This window comes from Hemicordylus capensis, chromosome 8 (genome assembly GCF_027244095.1).
Source record: "Hemicordylus capensis ecotype Gifberg chromosome 8, rHemCap1.1.pri, whole genome shotgun sequence".
NCBI classification, from domain to species: domain Eukaryota; kingdom Metazoa; phylum Chordata; class Lepidosauria; order Squamata; family Cordylidae; genus Hemicordylus; species Hemicordylus capensis.
Window position 1 is genome coordinate 29,275,514 of NC_069664.1, and position 27,644 is coordinate 29,303,157.

Sequence of the window (27,644 nt, forward strand, 5' to 3'; positions counted from 1 at the left end):
CCCATGGAGCAGAAACCAGATAGCCTCCCTCTGTATCAGCTTGGAAGACAGTGTCCCAAGGATTCTGGTTTGGAAGGGGGCAGACAAACAAGGATAAGTTCTGATTGGTATTGCTCCGGGAAGAGTTTGACACATTCCAGAATTATTTTTAAAAAAATTGCAATGACGAGAATACTTGGAAAGGTTAAAACAGTTCCGAGATGTCTCATCAACCCCTCTCGACTGAGCCAGTGTGAGTCACCAGCGACACCATCCCTTCCTTCTTCAGTCTGTGACCGACAGAGTTCAGGTCCCTTTGGAAAATGGCCATGGAGCAGCCGATGGGTCCTCCAAAGGGCCTCGGGGCCACACCTGCGGCTCCCTTTATCTTTCAGACTTCACCTTGTATTTGAGGATGAGGTAGGCCAGAAGCCGGAGGATGATAAAAAAGATTCCTAGGACAATAAAGTCAAGGTAGAGCTTGGCTTCCTCCACGTCCAGTTCTTGAAGGATTCTGATGGGATCCTTGAAGGGGCAGGATTCTGTCTTGCACTCCAGTTCGCCACGTTCCAAGGCGTAGATGGTAAGAATGACACCTTCAAAGCCGTACCTGGACCAGGACGTAAAATAACACATTGATTATCACTGGGGCTGTACATAGCAGTGGTTGCTAACCTGGGGTCCTCCAGATGTTGCTGAACTACAACTCCCATCATCCCCAGCTACATTGATTATGGCCGAGGGTGATGGGAGTTTTAGTTCAGCAACATCTGGAGGACCCCACATTTGGATTCACTGGTATATAGTCTACAGCTGGAATTTTCAAACATGGGCCTCCAGATGTTGCCAGACTACAACTCCCATCACCCCCAGCTCCAATGCACAAAGGTAATTGGGCTGGGAATGATGGGAATAGTAGTACAGCAACATCTGGAGACCCAAGATTAAGAACCCGGGTCTACAGATGAAAAATATAAAGATATTTGGCTCTGACTTGACTGATATTCACCCACCGGGGTACTTGAATCATTAGGGTCCACCTATATGACTCAAAGCTGAAATTTGGTGCACCCATAGTCCAAGACATTCTGATCTTGAGAAAAATCCAAGAATGGCATATCTGTACACCTTTCTCTCTCAAAATGGGAGACACAGCATAGCCATAAAAGGTGAAGATCCTTCTACATCATCAGCAAAGTTTAAATTTGGCACACATTTAGTTCAAGGAGTCCAGATTACTAGAAAGGGCTGATAAATGGGACATGCTTTCATTCAACAGTCATAATTTCAGGTCATTAGTTTTATTTTCCAATATAGCCCTCCAGCTCAAGCCAAGATTTTGGACTGTGGGGTCTGAAAGAGCCAGTGTGTGCTTTAACAGAACACCAGCACCAAAAGTCCACACGCCACACAAAAAAGAGTCCCTTATTACACAACTCTAAACTCCAGCTCTAAGTAACCCAAGATTTTGGACTATGGGGTCTGGCATGTGTATTAGCAAATGCCAGTACCAAGAACCTGAGGGTTTTGTCCTTCTCAAAAGACAGTCTTTTAAGATAAAAACTCCAGCTCAGAGAAGACCCACGGCACAGAAGGGAAATAATTTTGGGCTATGTGTTGATTCTTTGCAAAGTTGACTCAACCAGGGGAGGGTGGTGACATTTCCAGTAGGGATGTCTATTTACACTTTTAGAATTTACTAGTTTTAAAAACAACAACATTAATTGTCAACCAAAAGCACACCGGGTGTCAGTGAGGAGCCCCACCTGACATAAGACACGTAGGAACTCCATTGTAGGTAGGTAGGGATGGTTTTGAAACTGACGAAGAAGCCCGAGAAGAGGAGGACGGGTATGGCTGTGACTGGGCCCACAAACGTGGCCACCTAAAAGACAGAGAGAGATGCTGTTATTCTTGGCTGCTGCCAAATGGAACCTCCATGTGGAAAGGCAGTATACCTCTGAATGCAAGGCCCTGGGGACAAGCTACTGGGGTGGGCTTTTGTCTTCACGCCCCACTTGCAGGAAACAGAATGCTAGATGGATTTTGACAGGATCCAGCCATGCGGTCCTTCTATCCCGATGGGACGACTTCCCTGGGCAGACACCAACACAGCCCCAGTAGCCCTGCAGCCACTTTCCTGGCCTCACCTGTAAGGAGGTGGAGGCTGCTCCGATGACAAGCCCCAAGGACTGGGCCACCAAGGCGGTGGAAGTGGCCAGTGCAGAAAAGAGCAGGAAGCGCGTGGCTTCAGGCGGCTGGCCCGTCATCCAGTACACGATGCTGCAGTAAGTGATGGGGCAGATCACCTGCAAGACGCAGTGGGGGACAGGTGAGCATGGCTTTCTGAGCATGAGCCCTATTCCCTAGACAAGAATGGAGTTAGGGGGAGGAAAATCTCCCAGGGTGTGGGGACATAAACACACTACTGCCCTGCGGTTGGAAGGAAGCTGCTCCTGTTGAACAACTGTCTGCCATGCAAATGTTAAAAGCACATAGGCTGCGCTGGTTAAATTTGTGGTAACCCTGGGCCAGAGGATGGGGTGAGGTGAAGGGAGGAGAAGATAAAGAGAGCCAGCATGGTGCAGTGGTTAGAGTGTTGGACTAGTACTGGAGGCACCCAGGTTCAAATCCTGGCTTGGCTATGAAGCTCACTGGGGGACTCTTGCTCATCTCTAAGACTAACCAACCTCACAGGGTTGTTGTGAGGATTAAGAAGAGCAGGATCTAGATGTACAGTTAAATAAATAATACACAAATACAGTGCACGGACTTATTCTGTAAGTCTGACCCAGCTAAGCTCTCACCTGGAAAGGAACATCTGCCATGGTTTTGGCCAGATAGTAGGCCTTCAGGCTGTACCAGTAGTTCAGATGCTCTCTCAGAAACACAGACATCTCCAGAGGGACTGCAAAGACAGCGAGAGAGAACTGATGCGCTGAAGACCACACAGCAGCAAAACAGCGGAGGAGAACAGTCACAGGCTCCGTGGCAGAGGACCGGGGGCGGCTCTTCCATGAGGCGAGGGCAGGCGGTGGCCTCAGGCGGCAAATCATGGGAGCACCAGCAGGGCGGCAAGATGGCCCTGGCAAGCTTTGCAAGGAGCCCATCTCCTCACAGGCCTCGCAAAGCTTGCAAGAAGCACAAGGAGAAAAGGGGAGGCTTCAAGGCAACTCTTCCCTCTCCCCCACTCCCTGGGCCACTTTCAAGACTTGCAGGGGTCCGCTTTGGAAAGGGGGCTGCCCGCCCCCCAGAGGGGTGAAGCGAGGCGGAGGTGCACCTAGGTAATTTGTGCCCCCGCTGCAAGTTAAGCATCACCCCCCCACACACACACACACACCCCCCACACAGTATTTCTAACACGTGGGTTCTTGAGGGCATAATCAGCAACTGAACTCACAAGAATGTAAGCATATAAAACCGGTCTATTTATGCAAATCTGCATTAGCAGAAACATTTCAACAGGCAACTTAAACATATTCCCATCCCACATATTCCTTTCCCCAACCCGCCCCCGGTCTCTAAAGCAGCTTGCACAGGTCATAATCACATGTGGCTGCTCAGCGCAGTGCGGGTCAGTGGTGGCGACACCACCCAGGACAGACGAAAGAAGATTGGGAAGACCCCAGGGGGTGTGGAGGCCCTGGACTTCGGCCCCGAAGCCCAGGGCTAAGAGCGTTGCAGGTGTGGCAATCTCTGGGGCTGCTCCCGCAGAAGATGTGCTTGCTCTGCACGCACCCCCTCCAACGCTGCTGCATCATTGCTGATGCCGACGGGTCTCAAAAAAGCCTCCAGCTCAGCCCCACGAGCCCTACATTTTCCTCTGTGACAGGCAGCGAAGGGCAGCGCACACTCACAAGTGAGGACTGTGGGCATCAGTGCAGCAAACATGAGGAAGAGCATGGAGAAGAAGAGGAAGCCGGTGTTGTTGAAGACTTTGGCGGCGTCGTTGCCGATGTGCAGGTAGAGCAGCCCGATCAAGACCCCGATGCAGATGTGGGACATGAACCGCAGGTGGGTTAGCACCTGTGCAAGGTGAGACAGGGCCTATTTGCTATCACGGCCTTACATACATCACAAAACAGTGCTTGCTGTTATTTCCCCCATTTTACAGATGGCTGACTGAACTTGAGATAGAGTGACGTGACCAAGGCCACACATTAAGTCTATAGCAGAGGTAGGACATCTAGCCCCTAACTGAAGTAGTAAAGAAGTGTTTCTGGGCATGTGCAGAGTGACAGCCTCTCGACAGGACCTGTCCTCAAATAATCTGGGCAGTATGCCCATGCAGGCATGAAATCCCATGCCTCTTTTTAGCCACGCCGTCTCTCTGCCCCATGTCCCAACACCTTTTCGATTCTCACAACTAAAGATTACCCTCCTTCCTTCTCTGCCGCTCTCCAACTCTCACCGTGTCTCTCAAAATGGACGTGAAGGTCCTCTTGAAGAGGATGCAGAACTGGGTCATGGTGCTGGTTGCAAAGGTGTGGCTCTCGATGTGGTCCAGATCCTGACACGGGACGAAAAGAAGAGAGTCAGTTCAGGGAACCAGAAGGATCCTGGCTGTGTGAGATTTGCTTTCCCCCCCTTGGAAAAGAGTGCCACTTTGCTATAAGCCCCATCAGCTGCAGCCTTGATGGCCGTGCAGATTGCCCGTGCTGAGCAGAAGCACCTGTGGCTACCTGGATGCTGCTTAGGACCCCCTTTAAAACCAGCTGCTGGTATCACCACCGCCTCCCTCACTTACCGCCACGCAGTGTCCAGGGCAGGAAGAATCTGCTTTGCTTGGACTGTTCTTCTTTTCCGCCATGGTGCACAACCCGTTCTGGACAGCTTGGAACAGCAGTGGGTTGAGGTCTCCGTACTCACCTGAGGCCACTTCAATAACTGCAAGGGAGCAGAAAACACCAGAGGTGGGTGGGTGTGGTTCCCAGCAGTTCCCAAACCTGCCCCCAGTCCTGCCCAAGACATCCACGGGCAGCTATGCCCACTATTTAAGCCAATAAAAACATGTCGCATTTTGCAGCACTTCATACACATTATCTCATCAGTCCTCACAACTGTCCTGTAAAGGAGATCAGAAACTGATTGATTGATTAAGTGCCATCAAGTCGGTGTCAACTCTTAGCGGCCACATAGAGAGATTCTCTCCAGGATGGTCTGTCTTCAGCTTGGCCTTTAAGGTCTCTCAAGGGTGCATTCACTGCTGTTGTGATTGAGTCCGTCCACCTTGCTGCTGATCGTCCTCTTCTTCTCTTTCCTTCAACTTTCCCCCAAGACTTCTCAAGGGAGCTGGGTCTTCGCATAATGTGTCTGAAGCATGATAGTTTGAGGCTGCTCATTTGTGCCTTGAGTGAAAATTCTGGATGGATTTGTTCTCTGATCCATTGGTTTGTTCTCTGGGCTGTCCATGGTCTCCTCAAAAGCCTTCTCCACCACCAAAGTACTAAAGTCTCAATACTTTTTCTGTCTTGATTCTTCAAAGTCCAGCTTCCACATCCATAGAGTGTCACAGGAACACCATGGTCCAAACCGCCAGTAATATTGTCCCCATATTACAGAGCCTGGGGCTGAAAGCAGAGTGCCTTTCTTGGAGCTTAGGGATGGAGCCATAGCTCAGTGGTGAAGCATCTGCTTTGCATGCAGAAGGTCCCAGGTGTTGGGGTTTGTGATTATTTAGCAAAGCACCAAGGAAGCGCCCATTCCAGTTACAGAGTGCAGAGTTTAGTGGTTGCAGCTATTTAAGTAACACGCATGGAGATCGCTGTGTAGAGTCTAAACTAAACAGGTTTATTAGTGAAGTACATTTGAGATAGGAAAGACCTAATCCTATCTATCAGCTACATAACAAATAGGTAGCGGGGGAGAGAGAGGGGTTTCCATCTTCTCTCTAGGAGGAAAGGAAGAGGACTGACTCATCTCAGGAAGCACCTGAGGAGTCAAAGCAGGGGACATAGAGCAGAGGCAAGCAGGGACAGGTAAGGAGACCCTTACCATCTCTATGAAAGCAAAAGCCGTCCCTAGGATTGCCCTTTCCAGCAACTGGTATTTAGTGGTACACTGCCTCCGAACATGGAGGTTTGATCAAGCTGGCATTATCAGGTCTACACTCCAATGAACTTTATTTAAAGCTGCTTAAAGTAGTGGCCATTGGTACTTACTGAAATCAGCCGGGTTGTGGTAGGTGGGGCAATGAAGGCCCAGGCCTTTTAGGTAGGGGATGAGGTTGGCCACGGCGCCCTTGAAGATGCACTGCCCCTGGCTGAGGATATACAGCTGGGAGGAAGGAAAGAAAAGCATACGTGAAGGCAAGGACAGCTGGTCCCGTGCGGCACTGATCTCCAGGCACCCCACCAGATGGACCAAAGCAGCTTTCAGAAGAAAAACTGACCTCAGGATCCTTCTGGCAGCTTGCTGCCTCTCAAAGGGGCAGGGTGTGTGTGTGAGAGAGACTGTTGTTGGTGTTGATCTTATGGGGTTGTGTTTTTTTTGAGATTGTGAGCCCTTCGGGGAAAGGGATCCATCTTATTTATGTATTCTATGTAAACCGCTTTGGAATTTTTTGTTGTTGAAAAGCAGTATATAAGTATTTGTTGTAGTTGTAGTAGAAATGCTCACCTTATCGAACTTTTCGAAGAGCTTCGCGCTGGGCTGGTGGATGGTGCAGATGATGGTGCGCCCGCCCTGGGCGAGCGACTTCAGCAAGGAGACCACCTGGAAGCAGGAGGCACTGTCCAGCCCACTGCAGAGGGGGCGGGGGGGGGGGGAAGAGGGGAAAGCGCTGGGTCAGAGGCGGAAAGGGGGAGGGGAGCGCAGTGCACAGCACAGCCCCCTTTCTCAGCAACTCTTGCTTTTTCTTGCTGTTCATTGCACCTAGTTGCTCTCTGTAGTTTCCTCACTCCCTGTGCCATGGAGGCAGCGCTGGGGCAAAAGGAGCTATTCTGTGCTGCACTGCAGTGCCACCCAGAGAATGGCCCGAGAGGGTACTGCAGCTCACCAGGCCCAACCAGAGTTAGGTGATCAACAGGGGACTGGCTGGTCCTATATAACTGTTGCATCAGGCTGATTCCTTACTCTGAGCAGCCACATAAACTGCCTTGCAGGAACCTGACTGCTTCCCTCCCTTTGACCTCATATCTGCCTCTGGCCCTTCGGACCCCTGCACTGCAGCCTGTCCTGAACCCTGCTGCATCCTGACATCATTTTCTGGCAAAGCAGAAGGGGGCGGCATCCAGTCGTCGTGACTCTTGCTTCTGGAAATTCTCTGGGGTTATTCTCTCTTCGTTTCTTCCAGCTTGCCTGCTTTCTCTCATCCTGTCTTCCTTCCTTGCCTAATTCTCCATGCTAACACTGGCTGCTCACGAACAGCATCTCTCTTTTGGGTCTCCCTTTAGCTTGCTATCCCTGGATATAGCCCACTGATCTTCCGGGACCCACCAAGAAATATCCCTTATGCGGGAGGGAGACTGATCTGGCCACTCCATCATCGACTGGATGATTCCAAGTTCAGCCGTGAGGAAAAAGGGAGAAAAATGTCTTTCTATCCCCTTTCTCCACACCAGGTATCATTTGAGAAACCTCTATCATCACATCCCCTCTTAGTCGCCATTTATTTTCTTTTGTAAATTAAAAAGCTTCATGCTTTAGCCTCTCCCTACAGGGAAAAGACTCCAACCCTACAGTTGCTTTGGTTGCTCTTTTCTTGGCCGTTCTTATTGAGGTCGGCAAATCCTGCTTCCTACCTGGTGGGTTCATCAAAGAACATGACTGGGGGATTGTTGACCAGCTCTAGGGCAATGGCAAGGCGCTTGCGTTGCCCCCCAGACAGGGATATGGTGCGTGTGTAGGAACATTCCAGAAGACTCAGTGCTGTCAAGATCTCATTCACCTGGATTCAACAGAAATAAAAGGAAAAGAGAGTCCTGAGGCACACATTGCCCTATAGTAGGTCACTACTATAGTATGCAAGGGCTATAGTAGTTTACAATGCCCTATAATAGGTCAGCTGCAAGTGACCTCCAGCAAAGCTTACCTTAATAAAATAGCAAAGCAGCTGAGCTCTCCCAAAGCTTATCTTAATTACCAATAGCCTTGAGAGACAAACAACTTGAAACATTCAATACAGAGTCTTTTCCAGCTATGCTCTCTTCTTTGGGCTCTATATTCAAAACAGAAGTGTCTTTTGGCCCTTTTAAATATAACATTTAGGAATGAGTCCTGGGGTGGTGGAAAGTAAATATTAAAATATCAAGCCTAGTTTTCTTGGCTTTACACACAGCTTTGGCCAAAAGATGGAGGCAAGGTATGGGTACAGAGCTTCAAGCTCTCACTCTTGGATGTTAAAATGTCCTGGTAGTTATGTAAGCTCACCAGTTCCTTCTTCACTTCCTGTTTCTCATTCAGTTTCAGGTTTGCAGATACCTGGGTGGGAAACAGAAAAGTGCCAAAAGTTAACACAGCATGTATTGTGGAGTTGTGAAATTATTCTAACCGAATTTAATTTAATTCAGAAAACAGATCAATTAGACTTGGACCCAGGAGTTATTTTGCTAGGATATTCAGTTGAAAGTATAGATAATTTGAGTGGAATACTGATTGCGTCCACCTCCAGTCTGAAGTGGAACAGTCCGGCAAGAGCTGTATCATGCGATTCTGCTGATCATGTAGCTCAGATCTCAGAATAATGCAGAATTCATGGGAGGGCAATAGAGGAGTCCTTGCCTTTCTAAGTAGGCAGTAGGCCCATTCACATGTCATGTTCAACACTTGTACAAGATTGTGAGCCCTTTGGGGAAAGGGAGCCATCTTATTTATATTTATTATTTCTCTATGTAAACCGCTTTGGAAACTTTTGTTGAAAAGCGGTAGATAAAAATCTGTTGCTGTTCAGTATACACAGGTACAGATCTGTACACAGGTACAGTCATTCACAAGTTATGTTGAACAGAGGTACAGCAGTACGCTTCCTATCTGCACCATGCATTTGAAGGGCCTGTATCCACACTATTAACACAGACACAGGTACAGTCATTCACACAAACAGATGAACGAGTGTACAGACGTCTGCACCCTTGTACAGCATAATGTCTGAATCGGACTAGTGACTCCCTTCAGTCCCGATCCTTGTGGCTCTCCGGAACTTTGGCATCCTGTTTTCTTGGCCAGGCCCAATCTACGGGGATTCGAATCATGACCCTGCTGATGAGCTCACCATCATGGCCTCCCGGACAGTGAGATGCGGCAACAGCATATCGTCCTGCATGATGTAGCAAGACATCTTCCGGAAGGTGCGCAATTCCCTCTGCCGCCCGTTCACGAGGATTTGGCCCTTCATACCCGTCTCCCTGAAAGTGAATGAGCACTTTGAACATAGGAAGCTGCCTGATACTGAGTCAGTCCCTTGGTCCATCTAGGCCAGCACTCTCTGCACTGACTGGCAGCAGCTCTCCAGGGTTTCAGGCAGGAGTTTCTCCCAGTCCTACCTGGGATTGAACCTGGGACTTTCTGCATGTGAAACAGATGCTCTACCGCTGAGGTATGGCCCCATCCCCTAAAGGGAATATCCTATAGCAAACAGCGCTCACATGTAGTCACTCACCCAAATGCAAACCAAGGCAGACCCTGCTTAGCAAAGGGGACATTTCATGCTTGCTATCACAAGACCAGCTCTCCTCCCTCATGGGAGGATGCCACCTACTGAGTCAGAGCACTGGTCTATCTAGCTCAGTGTGGTCTACTCTGACTGGAAGTGGCTCTCCAAGCTTTCAGGCAGCACTTTCTCTCAGCTCTACCTGGAGATGCTGCCAGGGATGGAACCTGGGACCCTCTGCACGCCAAGCAGATGCTCTGCCACTGAGCTACGACCCCACCCCGGTCAGAGTATGAGCTGATCCACTGTGTGCATTGATTGCACAGGATTATATCAGATTAATAGTAAAGACGCAAAGATTGCAGTTTGTAAGTGGCTGAAGAGAAAGGGAAGGTTGCCTCACCGGTAACCAGCCAGGATGTTCATGAGGGTTGATTTTCCAGCCCCAGAGGGGCCCATTATCCCAATCAGTTCGCGGCGGCAAAACTTTCCAGACAGGCATTTCAAGAGGGTCTTGTATCCTGGAAGAGAGGAGAAGAGGCAGCGAGGGTGAGAGGGCTGTAAGGCCGTCTGAGACATTTTAGAGCACCAGAAGGCCGTTTGGATGGAGGACACATCTGCCAACATGGGTTAGAGCAAGGGTTCTCAGTCTTTGATCCCCAACTGTTGTTGGACTACAACTCCCATCATCCATAGCCACATGGCTGTGAATGACAGGAGTTGTAGTCCAACAACATCCGGGGTCCCAAGTTGGAGAACCTACATGTGTTACCTGTATGTGTACTACCTTTAGGGTTCAGAGTACTGCCTGGGAAAACACAATATTAAATGCACAAGAAGATCTTTTCCTGGGTTTTTTTTAGTTAATAGTCTCCTTAATGGGCTCCGATGACTAGAAAATGCTTCTTTAAATTGGCATCGGAGACTTTTGACGGCTGATGGCTACTAGCTACCAGGCACAGGCCTGGCACCTGCTTGGGGTGGGGTGGGGTGCCCAAAGAACAGGTCCGGCAGTGGGGAAAGACAGACATCTCTGAGTTTTGAAATCGGAGCTTTCAGGTGTGTCTATACTGCAGGTAGTGAATGCCTTTTCTTTAACCCACAGCCTCCCTTCCTGAACTAGTGACTGTCAGTTTAAAAAAACTACCACCACCATTCCTCAGCCTCTGTGGAGAGATTGCTCCATCCCACTTCTGAGCAAAGCAGACCCTGTGGTGAAATTCTGTGCCGACGGCATTGAGAAAGACTTCAGGAAGAGGCTGGCGAAAAGACTGGTTTTGCGGATACCAGCGTCTTGTCTGTCCTGGTTCCAGCTGTCCTCACTATCTCACACTTTCCTCACTATCTCACTATCTTTTCTAGATTGGAAGTCCCTCGGGAGTAAGCCCAACTGAATACAGTGGAGCTTACTTCTAAGTAAACACATGTCGGGTCACACTGGCCCTTACTCATTTTTAGCTGCCTTCCTCATTTTTGTTGAAAATGACACACTAGCCTAGAAAACATCTTAAATTTCAAGAAAACAGATCAGAAGAAAATGCTTTCTTACAACCAGAGCTGCACTAGGTTGGCCCACTAGCTTTTAGGCAGTTCCCAACAGCCACAGTCAGTGGCCGACAGTCAGGGATTCTGGGAACTACAGTCGAACAGCTGCAGAGTCACGGTTGTGCAGCCCTGCCTGAAACCCTAAAAGACACCAAGAAACTGCTGCAGTGGGTGAAAAAGTAACTGGAAAACTTGGGGGTGGGTGGGTGAAGGGAATGGATTTTATCAGCTGGGGAAAGGTATCTCCTTTTCCAGATGCTGCAAGAACTGAATAGACCGCAGAGAGCCCACGCCACAAAATGGCCACTCACCCAAGAAATACGGTACGGACCGATTTGTTTCAAGCGACGTGAATAAGAGGTTCAGAACCTAGTGACAGAGCAATCTGCTTCATTTGAACATGTTTATGAGCATAAGAACAGCCCTGCTGGATCAAACCCAAGGAAGCCCATCTAGTCCAGCATCCTGTTTCCCACAATGGCCCACCAGATGCCTCTGGGAAGCCCACAGGCAAGAGGTGAGGGCACATCCTCTCTCCTGCTGTTGCTGCCCTGCAACTGGTATTGAGAGGCATCGTGCCCTCTTATAAGCAGAGAGAGTTTTTTAAATCATGGGAAGAGATTGCCCACTCACCAGAAAAGCCCGGGTAACTTGCTGTGTGTGTGTGTGCGCGTGTGTGCGCACACACACACACGCATGTTGCTGTTCCACAGTTTGAACACAGAACATTTGAAGCTTCATTAGCCTGAGTCAGACCCTCGGTCCATCTAGCTCAGTACTGCTGGTTCTGACCGCCAGCAGGCTTCCAGGCAGGAAACTTCCCCAGCCCTACTTGGAAATGCCAGACACGGACCCGGGGATCTTGTGCATGCAAGTCAGGTGCTCCGTCATGCAGCTTCGGCCTTTCTCCCTATAGACGAAGGCGCCTTTTACTGAGTCAGCCCTTTGGCCCACCTAGCTCAGCATTGCTAAATCAATTTTAAGATGCTGCCGAGTTCTGGGAAGTGAGCCGAGGTCAGCGCTCACCTCCCTGCCCCAAACGGCAGAGGCTGGGAGGTTTGCAGGAAGACAGGAGATCTTGCCGGCAACCTTGCCAGCGGGGGGGTGGGAGGGATGCAGGAGCTGGGTGGGGCACAGGACCAGAGGGTGGACAGAGGCACATGGGCCAAGAGCCACAGAGATGAGTCATCAGGGCTCCATGATGGATGCAGATGACGGATTCGTGCTGAGGGAACAGCCCACGGACTCATAGTGTGGGGCACCTCCAACCCACCGAAGACGAGCCCATTGTCCTGTAGCCTCTAGACACCCAGGAAACGTGGGTTTTGTTGCAGTGGGTTTATAGGAAGCGAAGAGAGTGCGTAAAACAGTTATCAGGACTCAACCCTAGACTTGTGTCTTTTGAAGCGTCAGAGGTAATTAAAAAAAACAACCACCCCAAATGAATAAATAAAGGCCTAACTAAGAGCATCAGGGGAGTTCTGGGATTCCTGTTTGGCTCGTTAACAGCCCCAGAGGACTGCTCTGAAGATCAGAGGCTCACTGTTTGGGGAGAGGGTGTTTAACCCTTTCCTCCCCTGCCTTTTATCCCAAGTAAATCCTCCCTGCCTCATCCAGGAATGCCATTAGCTCCATGTGGGGGACAGAGACAGAAGCAGCATCTCCAGGCCACGGAAAAGCCTGCTGTGTTCAGCTCTGTGGAGGGGCAGATTTATTTATTTTTTAACCGTGGCTAGTTTATAAGAGGACAACACAAGGTAGGTCCACTTCTAGGCTAGCCCTGCGTCCGCTTAGGGTTGCCAGCCTTTCCAGGAGTGAGCTGGAGTCATCAGCATCTGTCTCCAGGTGACCCTTAAAAGCAATCCAGGAGATTTTCATGGCTTGAAATTGTGGAAAACACTGAATAAAACTTTGGAGGAAATAGTTCCAGGAATCGCTTCAGTCAAAGCTGGCAAATCTGTGCCTCCTGGAACTTAAGTGGTCAGCGTGCACCGCACGCACACACAAATAAATCCACCACTGCGTAAATTAATCATCTTGCACTAGTTGGGGGGAAATCAAGATGCTTGCCGGGCCACCCTTGGCTAGCACCACAAGGGGGCATCAGAGCACTGTAAAAGGTTTTTTTGCTCTTGGTTCAGAAGAGTTAGCCAGCATCTAGAACAGGGCTGCACAACTTCTGTCCTCCTGCAGATGCTGGACTACAAATCCCCTCATCCCTGGCTATTGGTCACTGTGGCAGGGAATGATGGGAGCTGTATTCCAAAAATTGCTGGAGGTTCAACGTTGCTGCCTGCTTAGGGCTTTGCCCCTCTAGCCTTAGCTCTGAATTCCTTGCACATCAAGGGGGGGCTGGACTAGATGGCCTCAAAGTGACCCCGCCAGCTCTAGGATTCTATGATCTCCCAGGCTCCTCCCCCTGCAGATTCGGAGGCCTGGCAACCCTGCTGAACAACAGCCGACTGTGACCTGCTTAGCATGCTCCCAGCTGCTAATCACACTTAGAATGACTGGGGACTTAGGTGTCCCATTTGCATTTTTTGCCACTAAAGAAGTCTGATGGCATGTGACTAGCAGCCGGTTGTCTCTTTGGAGGAGCCATCACCAATGATTTGTGGTGCGAAGGGACAGGCAGATGTGTGGCAGCACAGAGATGGGGGGGGGGGGACGCCAGGTTTTAGACAGGCCTAATGCATCATATCAGCTCAATCCTAATTTGCGACATAAGACAGGTAAAATGATGCCTTCTGTTAGACCAAAGGACATGCAAGCTTTCCAGGTTACACAGAACTCTTCAGTGGGCCTGAAGCATTCTTGCCTGACATGGAGTTCTGCATGACTTGAAAGCTTTCTTATTCTCCATTCATATTCCGTTTCATATTCTACCTAGTAAAGTTGGCTCAAGCAAAATGTTATCCCTTAACTTTTTGTGGGACCAAACAGAAACCTCTCAATTCTAAGTCAATAATTCTGTCACCGGCTAAGTAACAGTTTCTTACACACTAGCTGCCTAGTCTAGAACTGCAATTCCTCCCTTCACTCACTTTTTTGGGACAATCCACATTCTGGAGCCAGCTTCCTGCACTCCAAGGTTTCCTGGGTCGGCCTCCTGACTTTCTTCAGACTAGGTCTGTGGCTACCTTAAGTGCCATTTGGGAAAGTACCTACTGTGGAAGTTGCCAACTAATTCAGCTAGAAGACCATCAGGAAACCCTTGTTTTCTCCCTCCTACATGCTGCCATGAGCCAAGCCGAGTGCTTTCCTATGGAAGCCCCCTTTCTGCCACTCGCTCCTCGGAGCACCTTGTGGTCCGGAGTGCACCATTTGGTCCTGCAGCTGCCTTGCCACTGCAGCGTGCATTCCCACAATCCCTTGCAATGGGCAAAATGGTGGCCCTGGAGGTGTCATGTGGGCGAGGAAGGGTGGGGAAGAGACTGGCATCCAGGTAAAGGGTCCAGGTAGGAGGTAGCACTGAAGGTTGCCTTCCCCTGGCTAAATTCAGGCTTTGGGGTCCAATCAGGTGCTGGAAAACCCGTTGGATGGGTGGGCAGGCAGGCGTGACATTTTGCCATATTTGGGGGTAGACAGAAAATGCTCGTAATTAGTCCGTTTCTCCCTCCTCTCAGTGTACCCCAGGCGCTTTCTTCTTTCTTTACCACGCTTTGCGTTGCTTGAGCCAAAGGGGCCAAGAGACATCACCTAAGTGTCAAGATACAGGACAGGTGAGATGCAGCAGTTGCACAGTCCAGCGCCAGCCAGGTTTCCACCCATCCCAATATCTGGAAATGCTTGCCCCAGCCCTTTTGCTTTGTCGCTTGAAGAATGTACCCCAAGCTACAGACAAGATGAAGAGTCAAAGCAGCAGGCCAGTCCCAGCAAACAGGTTTCCCCCACCTCTGGCATTAATTGAAGAGAAGATCCAACCAACGCAAGCGTGGTAAAGAAAGAAGAAAGCGCCTGGGGTACACTGAGAGGAGGGAGAAACTGACTAATTGCAAGCATTTTCTGTCTACCCCCAAATATGGCAAAATGTCACGCCTGCCTGCCCGCCCATCCAACGGGTTTTCCAGCACCTGATTGGACCCCAAAGCCTGAACTTAGCCAGGAGAAAGCAACCTTCAGTGCTGGATTTAGGCACAAGCTAAAGGAGGACTTCATATTATGAGGGTCGCTGAAGTCCTTTTTTGTGTTTAGCGACCCTCATAATGTGAGGTCCTCCTTTAGCTTGTGCCTAAATCCAGCACTGAAGCAGCAAGACAAGGCTCCCAAATATTCCTTCTAAGGGAAAGAGGGGAGCATATGACACAAACATCCCAGCTCGCCTCTTGCAACCTGTTCACTCAAACCTTCCAGTAGGTTAGGAGGATGACCGGGTTTTAATCCACCTAATCTAATCTCTCTCTGTAGATCCTATCCTCTCTGCTCTAAAACCTCTTTCTCTGTCTCTCTAATCTGGATTGCTAAAGTGATCCTGGCACAGTGCGTCCACTAAAGCGGCTGCAAAACATCCATCCACACTGTATTTCATGGGCTGGGATTTTTTTTTGGGGGGGGGATTACTAATGCATATTTTAAAAACAAACAAAGAACTGAGGTTAACAAACTAACTAATAATTGAGGTTAATGTGTGTGCGTGCGCGCGCGTGTGTGTGTTCATTTGTTCGGACCAAATTTGCTGGAAGCCTGAAACCAAGTTAATTTCCATTTTGGAGAAGTGTGCGTCAAAGAGAGGTGAGAATGCAGTTTTCCATCATTTCATTTCACACAAGGCTTCCAGGACCCCACAATGCAGATGGAACAAAATCCTCCCTCTCCTTCCAAGGTTCTCTCGTCTCTACATAACTCCTAGCAACTTTCTAAACCGAAGGCTGCTGAGGCTCAATCCAGCTTCGAAAGCATCCCCTCTTCTCGGGATCATTCAAATCTCAGCTGTCTGTAACGATTCAGTAGTGAGAGAGACATTTAGAGCATGCTCAGAGAGGAACTCTGGTTCAGTGCTTCCTCCTATAGGAGTCCTGGTGCTGAAAACATTCTGGAACTGAGCGGGTCACTGAAAATGTATTCTGGGACATAGTCGTAGGTCAGATGAAGCCCAGACACCTCCAGAGCACAGAAAACCACAGCGCAAGACACAAAAGGCGCATATTTCCGCTTCGGTCTGCGGGGTGGGGGGGGCCAGGCCAGTTTCGCAGTAGATCATAATCTGTGGGTGACCGTGGGAGGCAGAGAGCAAAACCCTGCGAGGCCAGAGGGGTTGGTTCCCCAGCGGCCACAGCAGCCCCCAGCTCTGCAGAAGGCGGCATCGCTGCACCCGCCCAGCAGCGCGAGAGATGATGCTCAACCCTCCGACAGGACTGCAGCTCGCTCAAAGCTGCCGCGCGGGTGACTCCCGTTCATTGACTGCCAGTAACCCCGTCTGCCGCTAGCTCAGCAGCTGCAAATCCAGCTCAGCTCAGGCATGCCAGAGGGGACATCCTCCTCTGCAGCGCTTTTTTGAGGCAGGGCCAGGGAGCTGCCAATGGCGCCTCATCCCCCGATGCAGGAGCACCCGGCATGCTAACCTGCCTCCAAGACTGCAGAGCTCAGCCCAGCCCAGCCCGCCAGCTCTCTGCCATTTCCCAGCAAAGCTGCATTTGCTGGGTAAACTACTGCAGACTGGTGTGCCTCCTTTGCAGCGGGCTCTGCCCTCCCGGCTTTCTCAGACGGCATCGTACGCCTTCCTGCTGCAAGTGCAAGCCGCATGCTCGCGTGTCACTGTCCAAGGTCTGAATGGCCTGCAAAAATCACAACTGGTCCTTGTGGGGAACAGGTCAGATGCTCAAAGCCGTGGCCATCCAGGAAAGAAGTGTATAGAACAGACTGGAAGCCAAAAGGAGGGGAAAGGTCAGATCCTCCCTCCCTCCCTCTCTCTCACACACACTTTCTGGATCTTCAGACTGGCCTTTTGGTGGTCCTCACTGGTCTTTTTTTGCCTCCTGCTGCATCTGTAATTTGCAAAGAAAAACCTGGAGCAGCTCTGCTTTGGGGACCCTGTGCTCCCTTTCTCTCTTGCCGCCCATTTCGCCTGGAACTGCTTCCCAGAATCTCTCTCTTTCTCTCCTCCTCTACCTTTTCTGCAAAGACGTTGGCAGAAGCCCTTAAGCCCCACACCCTACCTTACTTAAGAATTCATAAGCTACTGAAATAATCATAGGTTCTTCCCTTGTTGTCTGTCCTTCATCTCCATTCCCTCCCCTTCTCCAGTTGTCTCCCTTGTGTCATTTCTCTTGATTGCAAGGCCCTTGGGGCAGGGACCTCTTGTACTTTGTAAAGCGCCATATACACAAAACAAATAATAGCATTACAACAAGGAGGCATCTTCTCCGGGACATACAACTCTACTACTACAGCAAATATTTATATACTGCTTTTCAGCCAAAGTTCGCAAAGCACTTTGCATAGGATGAATGAATGAATGGATGAATGATGGTTCCCTGTCCCCAAAGGGCTCACAATCTAAAAAGAAACCCAAGGCAGACACTAACAAGAGCCACTGGAGGGATGCTGTGCTGGGGATGGACAGGGCCAGTTGCTCTCCCCTCGCGAAACAGAAGAGAATCACCACTTTAAGGTCTCTCTTTGCTCAGTTAGCTCATTTTCTCGAAGGGCAAATCCAAACTACAGATTTAAAGGTGGTCTCTAACAGAGGCAATCTAGAACATAAGAACATAGGAACAGCTCTGCTGGATCAGGCCCAAGGAGGCCCATCTAGACCAGCAGCCTGTTTCGCACAGTGGCCCACCAGATGCTGCCGGAAGCCACAGGCAAGAGTTGAGGGCCTGCCCTCTCTCCTGCTGTTACTCCCCTGCAACTGGGACTCAGAGGCATCCTGCCTTTATCTATCTTTAAAGGGAAAGAGAATTCCTGATGCCTTCACCAAAACACAATTCATGGGTTTCTTGAGGGAATTCCATAGCTGTTAAGTGGGCATCACCCATGCGGATACTTGAAGAGCCCAGTGAGTGAGGTGGTCAGGAGAACGCCTGCCTGAAGACTGCTCTTGTGAACACAGGATGTGACCAGTTACCGCAGCCCTTCTGGAGGTCAGGATAGTTGTGGCCACAGGCGCCGGCGGTGCATCCTTTCCCCCTACTTCTCATGCACGCCCCACAGGAGAGGGGATTAATCAAAACACCAAGACAGCTTGATGGCTTTTTCCAGCTAAGAGCCAAGGGGAATGACTTCACCATTCCAGACTGAACGTTCAAGGAGTGACCTCAGCATTCCAGGACAGGTGGCATCAGCAGGAATGTGAGGTCAACAGAACAGCTTGTGAAAGGGCTGCATGGAAGCCAGTGGTTTATACCAGGGCTTCTTGAACCGGGGTCTCCGATGTTGTTGGGCTATCCCACGCCCAAGACCATTGTGGCAGGGCAGGGGATGATGGGAGCTGTAGCCCAACAGCTGGGGACCCACATTTCAGAACCCCTGGTCCAAAGACTGTTTTCGCTCAGAATACTACGTTGTAAGGAACTGGCGAACAGGACTCCCGGCCTCTCCATCTTCCTCCCCACCCTGAAGAGGCAAACTCCCGGTCCTTGTCTGCGGCCTTCTCTTGGTGCAAAACCAGACAAAGAGGTCAACCAGCCACAGAAGCCAGCACAGACATGCTCCGTCTTGACACCAGCAGCCTCTCTGAAAACCTCCCCCAATCTCTCCAGTCAGCCCCATAGCCTTGGGGAGGGGATGAAGCAAGACCAGATCTCTCCCAGATATCTTGACCCTGGGCTACAAAGAGGGCAGGGACCACAGAGGGCCAGAGAGTTCAGTGTTTATCCCCAGGCTAGGGTGGTGGAAGAAGGCACTCCAAGGACACCAGCTCAAAGTCAATCCCAAGTCGGATTAACCTGGATCTTACTGGCTTAGGCAGAGCAAAACTCCTTTGGGTTTCTGCAGTGGCTGATGACCAGCACCCTCCTCCTCTCCCTGCTGCTTCCACAGAGCTGAAGCTATAGGATAAACACCCTGAAGAATCCTTTTTGTGCAGGATTGTGCAACTGGTGACCCGCCAAGCTAAAACACAACCTGCTGGCCATGTCATGTGGCCTGGCAGTGCAGGAGAATCACCCTCCTTTTGTAGTCCTGGGCAGGCAGCAAAAATAGGTTTTCCATGCGTGGCTGGGAATCTGCATTCGGCTCAATGGGTCCCACGTTGGGCAGCCCTGATTACATGGCCAAAAACAGCAGGGGATCCATTGTAATAATATTGTTGTTAATCCTGGAAGTGCTGACCCTGAAATGTTTGTTCTTGGGGGGTGGGGTGGGAGAGTTGAGGAGAGTACCTCTCACATGGGTTCTCAACATGGGTCCCCAGCTAGTGTTGGACTACAGCTCCCATCATCCACAGTCATGATGGGAGTTGAATATTAGGCTTCTTCACATCATTATTAACTGGGCTGGGCAAGCATCCTGCCCATTTTGGGGAGCTGTGCACAGTCCTGATTTTTGGCTGTATGCAAGAAAAAAAGCAAGGTAATGGGCTGGATGAGGGATAACAGACTGAGACTGAATCCAAATAAGATAGAGCTACTTATTATGTGGGGGGATAGAGCTACTTATTATTGGCTGTGTGCAAGTAAAAAGCAAGATAATGGGCTGGATGAGGGATAACAGACTGAATTCAAATAAGATAGAGCTACTTATAATGTGGAACTCAGGGGACAACTTTGATCTGCCTGTCTTGGATGGGGTGTCCATGGAACACGGGGAAACAGCACTAGCTTCACCCCTGCTTTAAGTGAATTCATGCCTGCCCACCCCCACACACACACACAAACACACCGCCATCAGTACCTCTGCCCAAGTAAGCATCAGGACTGGCTCTATTATTTTAATCTTTCACTTTTTTTTGTTTTTGTTTTTAAAACAAACAGAGTGATGCTGAAAAGGCTGCTACCTGCTGTCTTTGAACTGCAGATGAGGCATGTTACAGACACATTAATAAAGTGGGAACTGGAATTTCAGCTCTGGAACTGCATCCTTTGCTACCCGACCAACCCCTTGCTGAACATCTTCCTTGTGGCTTCATTCCCCCCTTGCTCTCTCTGGCATCCCACTAAGAAGAGCTAATTAAGGAAGGCCCCCACCTACCAGCTGCACAACCCTCCCCCGGCTTGCTGGAGCACCAATTTATATGCACAGAGCAGTGGCAACGCCTACGCGGGATCAGAGTCCCTAGAGAGCAAGCGCAAGAGATGCCCAGCGCTGAGGCACGAAACGGATGCTACGTTTATCCAAGGCCTTGGTTATCTGAGGGGTCTCGGTAGACCCGGCAGAGGAAGGGAGACCTCAGCACAGAGAGCTCCGTTCCAGATCTGGAAGTCAACTGGACATTTATGAAGTTCTAGGTTCAATTCCTGGCAAACCCAGTTATGGGGTATCCAGAACAGGAAATATTGGGGGAGTGGCTGCTGCCAGTCCTGACCATTCTAGACGAGACGGACGGATAATCTCAGTGTCGGGCAGCGTCATATGTGCAGGCTCCGACCACACACCACTCCGTCCTAGAATGTAGGAAGCTGCTTAACACCGAGTCAGACCCTTGGTCCATTTCGCTCAACATGGTCTCATGATTGGCAGCAGGGATTCCGGCAGGAGTCTTCCCCAGCCCCACCCAGAGATGTCAGGAATCGAACCTGGGGCCTTCTGCATGCCAAGCAGGGATTTCACTGCAGCCTCGTCCCACTCTAGCTCTGCCCCCCTGACCCTCCAGCACAAGGATTCCTCAGGCTCCCTCCCTGGTTCTGCCCAAGCTCCCCCTTGGCCCCACATAAGGGACCCACATTTTTGGAACTGAGAATGTGGACATCTCCAGGGCAGCCCACCACGGACTGGCTGAGGAGCAAAGAGGAGTTGGTTTTGGCCTTGAAGAGCAGCGGACACAAAAGACCGCTTTCCTTGGACAAGGAAGACCCCTCCGGGCCGCATAGGCCCAATGGGAATAAGTCACAGTGGTCACACACTCCACACACAAGAAGTCTGATGGAAATCACACAGGGAGAGGGGAGAGGAACCAATCTCGCCTAGGCCAGTGGGCTTTGACTGGGGGACATGCGGACGTGGCATAAATGTGGAGCAGAGCAATCACACCAGTGAGTGGCGGGCACTTGGGACAGACGTTAGGAAAGAGCTTTGCTTCCTGCAATATCACACTCAACACCTCTCGTTTTCCAGATGTTTAGGAGTCTGAAGTTAAATGCTAAAACTCCCAAGCTAAGGCTGCAGTCCTGTGCATGCTTACAAGGGAGTGAGTGCCATTGAACTCAGTGGGTCTCTCTTGCTTCTGAGTAAATATGCATGGGATTGCCTTGTATGTGTTCTGGCAGATATGACAGGGCAGTAGCTAAACAAGTTTTCTGAATCAAGGGCTGATGAGTGCAATGGTGAATGAGGGAAGTGACTTTCATATCTGCCTGCCTTTGAAAATCCAAGAAAAGAAGGCTTAGGCCCCACCCCTTTAGTTTGCAAAGGGGCTGAGCTGTGTTGCAAAATGCTATGGATTGAACCAGCAAGCTCAGCTCCAGGACAGCTTATAGACTGGTTCTTTGTCTTTTTGTTCTACCCACTGCTCAGTAAAATTTATTCCCAACTAAGGGTGTATGATACATGTATATGTAGCTGCAACAACCACATATTCTTCCCATATTTATCTCTGCCTCCTTGTCCTATTTTCCCATATGGCTGTTTTCTAGATTGGAAGCCCCTTGGGGCAGGGCACTCTTTGTAGTGCCAGGTCCATGGATGGCCCTATTCTGATAAATAGGATAGCAGCCTTAATTGCCTTGTTGGAAACTATGAACTACATTGCCTTCATTATCATTTTTTTACTCAGTGCTATTGTCAGTGACTGAGAATTGCTCAAAAGCTGAGCCAATTTGATTTGCTAGATGAAAACAAACCCCTTTAAAATGCCATTCAGTTCCTCCATATGCTCTGAACACGTGTGTAGCTCTTCGGAAGCGAAACACTTCAGCAAATCAATTCTGCTAGATAGCGGATATCTACCAAGGTCTGCTGGCAAGACCTTTGATTCCAGCTATCAAACCAATCCTGCAAAGCCTTTAAATTCTCTCATTACCTTTGCAAGCAAACTGGACAGGAGATGCCTCGGTTTTACACAGAACCGTGCTCCTAATTATTACGAAACCTTCAAACATTTCCCTTCTTCGGGATCTTCAAAGATTGGACACCGTGCTTTGGCGGGTGCTTGCCTCACCAACACCCGTCTCTCTCCCTAGTTTTCTCTCTATCAACACAGAAGCTATTTCCTGTATTGCTTAGCAAAGGCTGAAGTCGGAGCACATTCAAGAGGAAAAAGAGACTAGCAAGAAGCAAGATATCCTGAGCAACTAATAAAGCAGAATTGGCTGTCCCTGTGACTCAGAGGCAGCTCCGCTGATACATTAGTCACAATTCTTCATGTTTCTTCCCACTATATTCTTGCTTTAAAGGGACAGCAGCAACACAACACTTTCTGCTGCACAAGTGGGTGCGTGGGTGTGTGCATGCACATGATGCAGGATAAGGGAGCGTGGAAGCAAAGATGAAGGCACCGGCATGTGCAAAAATGTCAGTCTCCACGCAAGGGACAGAGGGCCTCACTCCTCAGACCCATCATTCATTCATTCTACTGATCTACTGCCCCTCCCAAAGTGGCTCAGGGCAGTTTACATTAAAATCAAACGTCATAAAACAATAAAATAAAAACATGTAAACTAGATTAAAACTAAAACTAAAACTAGATCTCATGGAAGTCAGGCTAAAAAGATGTGTCTTTAAGGCTCTCCTGAAGGCCTCCAATGAAGACAATCTTCCGATATCCACAGGGAGCGTGTTCCACAACCCAGGGGAGACAACCAAGAAGGCCTGATCCCAGACCGATGGACTGAAGGCACCCAAAGATAGACGCCCTCCTGATGGTCTTAATGAGCGGTGGGGATCTTGTAGAGAAAGGTGCTCCCTCTGGGAACGCGGACCTAAGCCATTCAGGGCTCTAAAGGGGATAACCAGCACTTTATACTTTCCCCGGAAACATATCAGAAGCCCGTGCAACTGTCCAAGAACAGGCATAATGTGGCCTCTCCGGGATACCCCAGAGACTTGGCTTGGATGCAAAGTGCCAAATCCGGGGGCTCCTACCTCGCTTTCTCCACCAGGAGCCCTCGCGGACGGAGTACGACAGGTCAACAAATTCGATGTCCACCGCCGAGCGCTTGGGCAAGTGGGAGAACCTCTGGGCGTCCGTGATGTGGTTCTCCACCTTCTTCAGATGGGTGGTCAGGAGCGGGGCGTCCTGTGAGCCTGAGTTGCACACGGAGTCCTCCAGGGCGATGGAGACGCAGGTGGGGTCGAGGCCTTTCTCGGCCATAGCCGCCGAACTGCAGGCAAAGGGGACGGATGGAGAAAGCATGAGGAGAGCTCTGCTGAAGCAGACCGAGGGCTGCCTAATCCAATGCGCCGTTCCCCAGAGCGTGCCCAGAAGTGGGATGTTTAGGCAGAGCCTGTCCTCTCCCTGCACCTCCAGAGGCAGCTCCTCCCTAGTCTGGGAGAGCCACAAACTAGAGATGTCAGGGATAGGACCCGGGACTGTCGACTGGCAAGACAACCCATCTTGGGGTAGCAAGCATGAGCTGTCCCCTTTGCTAAGCAGGACCTGCCCTGGTTTGCATTTGAATGGGAGACTACATGCATGAGCCCTGCAAGCTATCCCCGTTAGGGGATGGAGCCACTCTAGGCAGAGCACCTGCAGGCTGGCGTGCAGAAGGTTCCAAGTCCCCTCCCTGGCAGCTTCTCCGAGACAGGGCTGAGAGAGACTCCTGCCTGCAACCTTGGAGAAGCCGCTGCCAGTCTGTGGAGACCAAGGATCTGGCTCCGTATAAGGCAGCTTCCTACGTCCCTAACCCCTGGCTTAGGGGGAGGACCGGCTATAGTACAGCAAATACAGCATGCAAAAGGCAGAGCAGAAGCCAACAGCAAGGCAAAGGCCAGGCATTGCTGCTCATGTCCTGGCCTCTGGTATGAGAACGGGATGTCCCCAGAGAGCCTGAGAGATGTTGGGTGTGATGCAAAAGGCCCTCCTGGCCCGGTGAGAACACCTGAGCAGATCAGATGCACTCCATGGCACAATTTGATTGTGTGGATGGCCCAAGGACCGCAATACTGTTTAACGGCTGGCCCCTGGCTCCCTTGCAGTTGCATTAGGGCTTGAAATGTGGGGACAGAACATGCCCAGCAACCAGCAAGGGCTTTCCAGCCCTCGAACCCACTTCCTTGCTTTGCTTCTTGCTGCCTCAACCCCGGCAGACATCAAAACTGCAGCCCAAAGCAAACTGTTGGATAATTCCCATCTATTGCCGCCATGGCACAAATGCCAGCCTGCCCGACACCAACGGTCAGAATGAGTCTCATCATATCTTAGGAAAGATATGAGCAGTGAATAGCTCTCCTGCCCCACAGCGAGGCACTAGGGCGAGATCCGCACCCTGCAAGGCTGTGCACAAGCCAGATGTGGGAGGAGGGGATGCATGGTTGGGGAAGGAGGCTGAGGAGTGCTGGGCTTTTGAGGGTCCCTGGGAGGGAATTCCCCGGACCTTTTCCCCCCCCAGAGCTAGCCCTCCCCCACCTTGCGTCTCAAGCCTGGGGTTGCCAGCCTTGAGTCCCCAGATGTTGTTGAACCACCAGTCCAATCCTCGTCAGCCACAGGCCATTGTGGTAGGCAACGATGGAGGTGTGGCCCCACAACATCTGGGGGCCCAATCTTGAGAAAGCCTGGCGATCAAGGCAAAAGACTAATAGTGTGGGGTCCCAGCTTCTGTCACTGCACAGAACCAGCGGTCTCCTCCTCCTCCTCCTCCTTTTGCTGCAGGTTTGGGGATGGAGAGGGAGCTCTGAGAGCAAGCAGAGAGGGCAGAGGGTCTCCAGTCCTGAGTGTGCTCAGAGGCAGGACACCGCCCTTCTCCAGGCCCTTCCCACTGGTTCTCTCCCCAGTGTTGCCTCTAACAGGAATTCCCAGATGCTGTTGACTGCAACTCCCAGAATCCCCAGCTGCAATGGCTTTTGCTTGGGGGTTATGGGAGTTGTAGGCAACCACATCTGGAAATCCCTGTTAGAAGGAACACTGGTCCTCTCACCTGCACTGTTCTCCTACATTTCTGGGCATGGTGCACAGACATCATTCAGCCATCCAAGCAGCCTTCCTGCCTTCTGATGAGCTGGCAGAAGGAATCAGAGGCGCTGCCCACCGTCCTGACCCTCTCCTTCCCACGCCAAATCCCAGTGGAGATTTCCAAACATCCACAGTCCAGAGAGGGGAGGGCACAGAAGGGGCACTGGAGAGGGAAAGCGAGGGAGCAAAATCTCTCCCGTTTCAAATCACACGGTATTCTATTTCAAGAGCACCTTTCCCTCTGGTTAGATAACAGATGCTGCAAATGCATTGCTAATTGGCAAGAATATCTCCTAGAGTGGATCTTGGTCCTTGGCTTCAAGAACTTGCTCTCTCTTCCCTGAAATCTCTTTCCCTCCAACACACACTGAAACCTGCAATGATGCCCCAGATAGAGGAACAGTTTTACATTTGGACGCCTTGGACAATGTCATTACTACTTCCTTTCTATGCCACTATTTCTTCAAGGAGCCCAAAGCACCATATAGGGTGCCACCCACTTTTATGCTCAAAACAACCCTGTGAGGTAGATGAGGCTGAAAAAAAGCCAGCCAGCCAGTTTCAGGACTGAGTAAGGATCGGAACTTAAGTCTCCTCCTAGTCCATCCAGAACTCCTATCCAGGGGCCGTGCCTGGGGATGATGGGAGTTGTAGTCCAACACCACCTGGGGGCCTGAGAACCCCCTGGTCTACAGCATCTTTCAACTGTTTAAACAATTTATTTACACGACCCAAACCTCTATGCATTGACTGGAAAAATAACCTCTTGCCAAGGCAGGGTCCTTGAAGCAGACATCAGACTGTAGCGCTTGAACCTCCACCTGAAGAAAAACCAGAGCTGTGGCATCCAGAATGCCCAGCAGCCTCCTTATCCAGGCACGTTTGGAGCTGCACAGCTTTGGTCTTTGAGAAGTACATTTCAAAAAGAAAACAGCAAAACATGGCTTGGAAGGCAAAGGCTTCCTTGAAGACAAGCCAGAGGAACTTCGGGAGGCTGAAGCCATCCCGGGCTGATGCGGGCACCCTCCCTCCCGCCCCTTCTGTGCGGCCAGGCTGCTGGCTCCGGGCTGCCTGGAAGGAGCCCCCCACCTTGGCGGCTCCCCATCCCGTGAAATGCGCGGCGGGGGTGGGACCCATCTCCAGCAGAGAGGCAATCGACACCCCCCCCGCCTCGCCCCAGACTTCCTCGCTGCAGCAGAAGCAGGAGGAATCCCTTCCCCAGGGCTGCACCGTCGGCCAGCTCGCCTCCCCCTCCCGAGATGCCGCAGCCCAACGACATCTTCTGCTTGGACCACTAACCCCGCCCCAAGACGGGCTCGAAGTTTGCTGCCCTGGGGAGCCCGGCCTCCGCGCCAGGCGGGTCCTCCGTGTCACCTTGGGCTTGCGCCGCTTCCATCCCTTGGGAGCTGCCGGGTGCGCGAGCCAGAGGGCGGCCCGCTCATCCCCCCCCACACCCCCTGCCCCACTGAGCCCTCTGCCCCCCCCCCCACCAAGCCAAGCGGCGCAGACCCGCCCCACCCCGAGGGGCCTGGCTTGACTGCAGCAGGGACGGCGGTGGGGAGGAGGGCTCGGGTGCTGCTGCCGCCGCTTGCAAGACGCCGCCTGAAAAGCTCACCTCTCTGCCCGCGGGCGGGCGGGCCTGGCCCCCTCCCCGCCTCCGGCTCCGGCTCTAGTGTCTGGAGGCGGCTGCTGGTGCCCCCCGAGCTGCAGGCATGGGGAGGGCGGGTGCGCGAGGCGAGGCGAGGCTTCTGTCCTTTGCGGCACCCGCGGTAGCAGCGGCGGCGGCGGCGGCTGGAGACAAAGGAGGGCGCGGGATGCTGGCGGGATGCTGCTGCTGCTGCTGCTGCTGCTCTCTGGCTTGGGTAGCCGAAGGATGCAGGATGGGAGCAGCCAGGCTGCCAAGCCCCGGCGGCAGCGGCGGCTGCTGCTGCAGGAGGAGGAGGAGGAGGAGGAGGAGGGCTGCTGGCTGCAGCTCATGCAGCGCGCGGCGGCCACTGCCAGTCCGCCTCCATCCCTTAAGCTGATCAGCCGTTCTGGGACGGGGGCCCGAGGGGGGCCCCTCCCCGCCGCTGGCTCTCAGCCGAGCAGCCCCCTCGGAGCAGCCCCGCTGCTGCCCTGGCTGGAGGGCGCTGCTGCCGCCGCCGCCGCCTCCATCGGTCTTCTTCTCCCACCCGCCGCAGGCTCAGCTCTTCTCTGCTGAATGTCATAAGCGCCGGGTGGGGGGGGGGCGGGGGGGGAGAGGCTGGGCTTTCCAGGCAGGGTGATACTTTCCCAGCCGCAGAACAGCTTCCCTTAAAGGGGACGGTGGATTTATTATGCTCTGAAGCG

At 51.4% G+C, this 27,644-nt stretch overlaps 1 protein-coding gene across 1 annotated transcript; it reads right to left on the reverse strand.

Moving 5' to 3' along the window:
- On the reverse strand, window positions 1-27,518 carry ABCG4 (ATP binding cassette subfamily G member 4). The gene is made up of 15 exons (XM_053268984.1): window positions 26,932-27,518; window positions 23,291-23,529; window positions 9,972-10,089; window positions 9,191-9,323; window positions 8,350-8,400; window positions 7,722-7,867; window positions 6,598-6,721; window positions 6,141-6,255; window positions 4,727-4,866; window positions 4,391-4,489; window positions 3,837-4,005; window positions 2,787-2,887; window positions 2,130-2,288; window positions 1,746-1,864; window positions 1-589 (listed from the first exon to the last, which is right to left on the reverse strand). Exons 1-15 carry the CDS (start codon window positions 27,291-27,293, stop codon window positions 364-366), a joined length of 2,301 nt encoding a protein of 766 aa, XP_053124959.1. The 5' UTR covers window positions 27,294-27,518; the 3' UTR covers window positions 1-363.
- Between the last annotated feature and the right edge of the window lie 126 nt (window positions 27,519-27,644).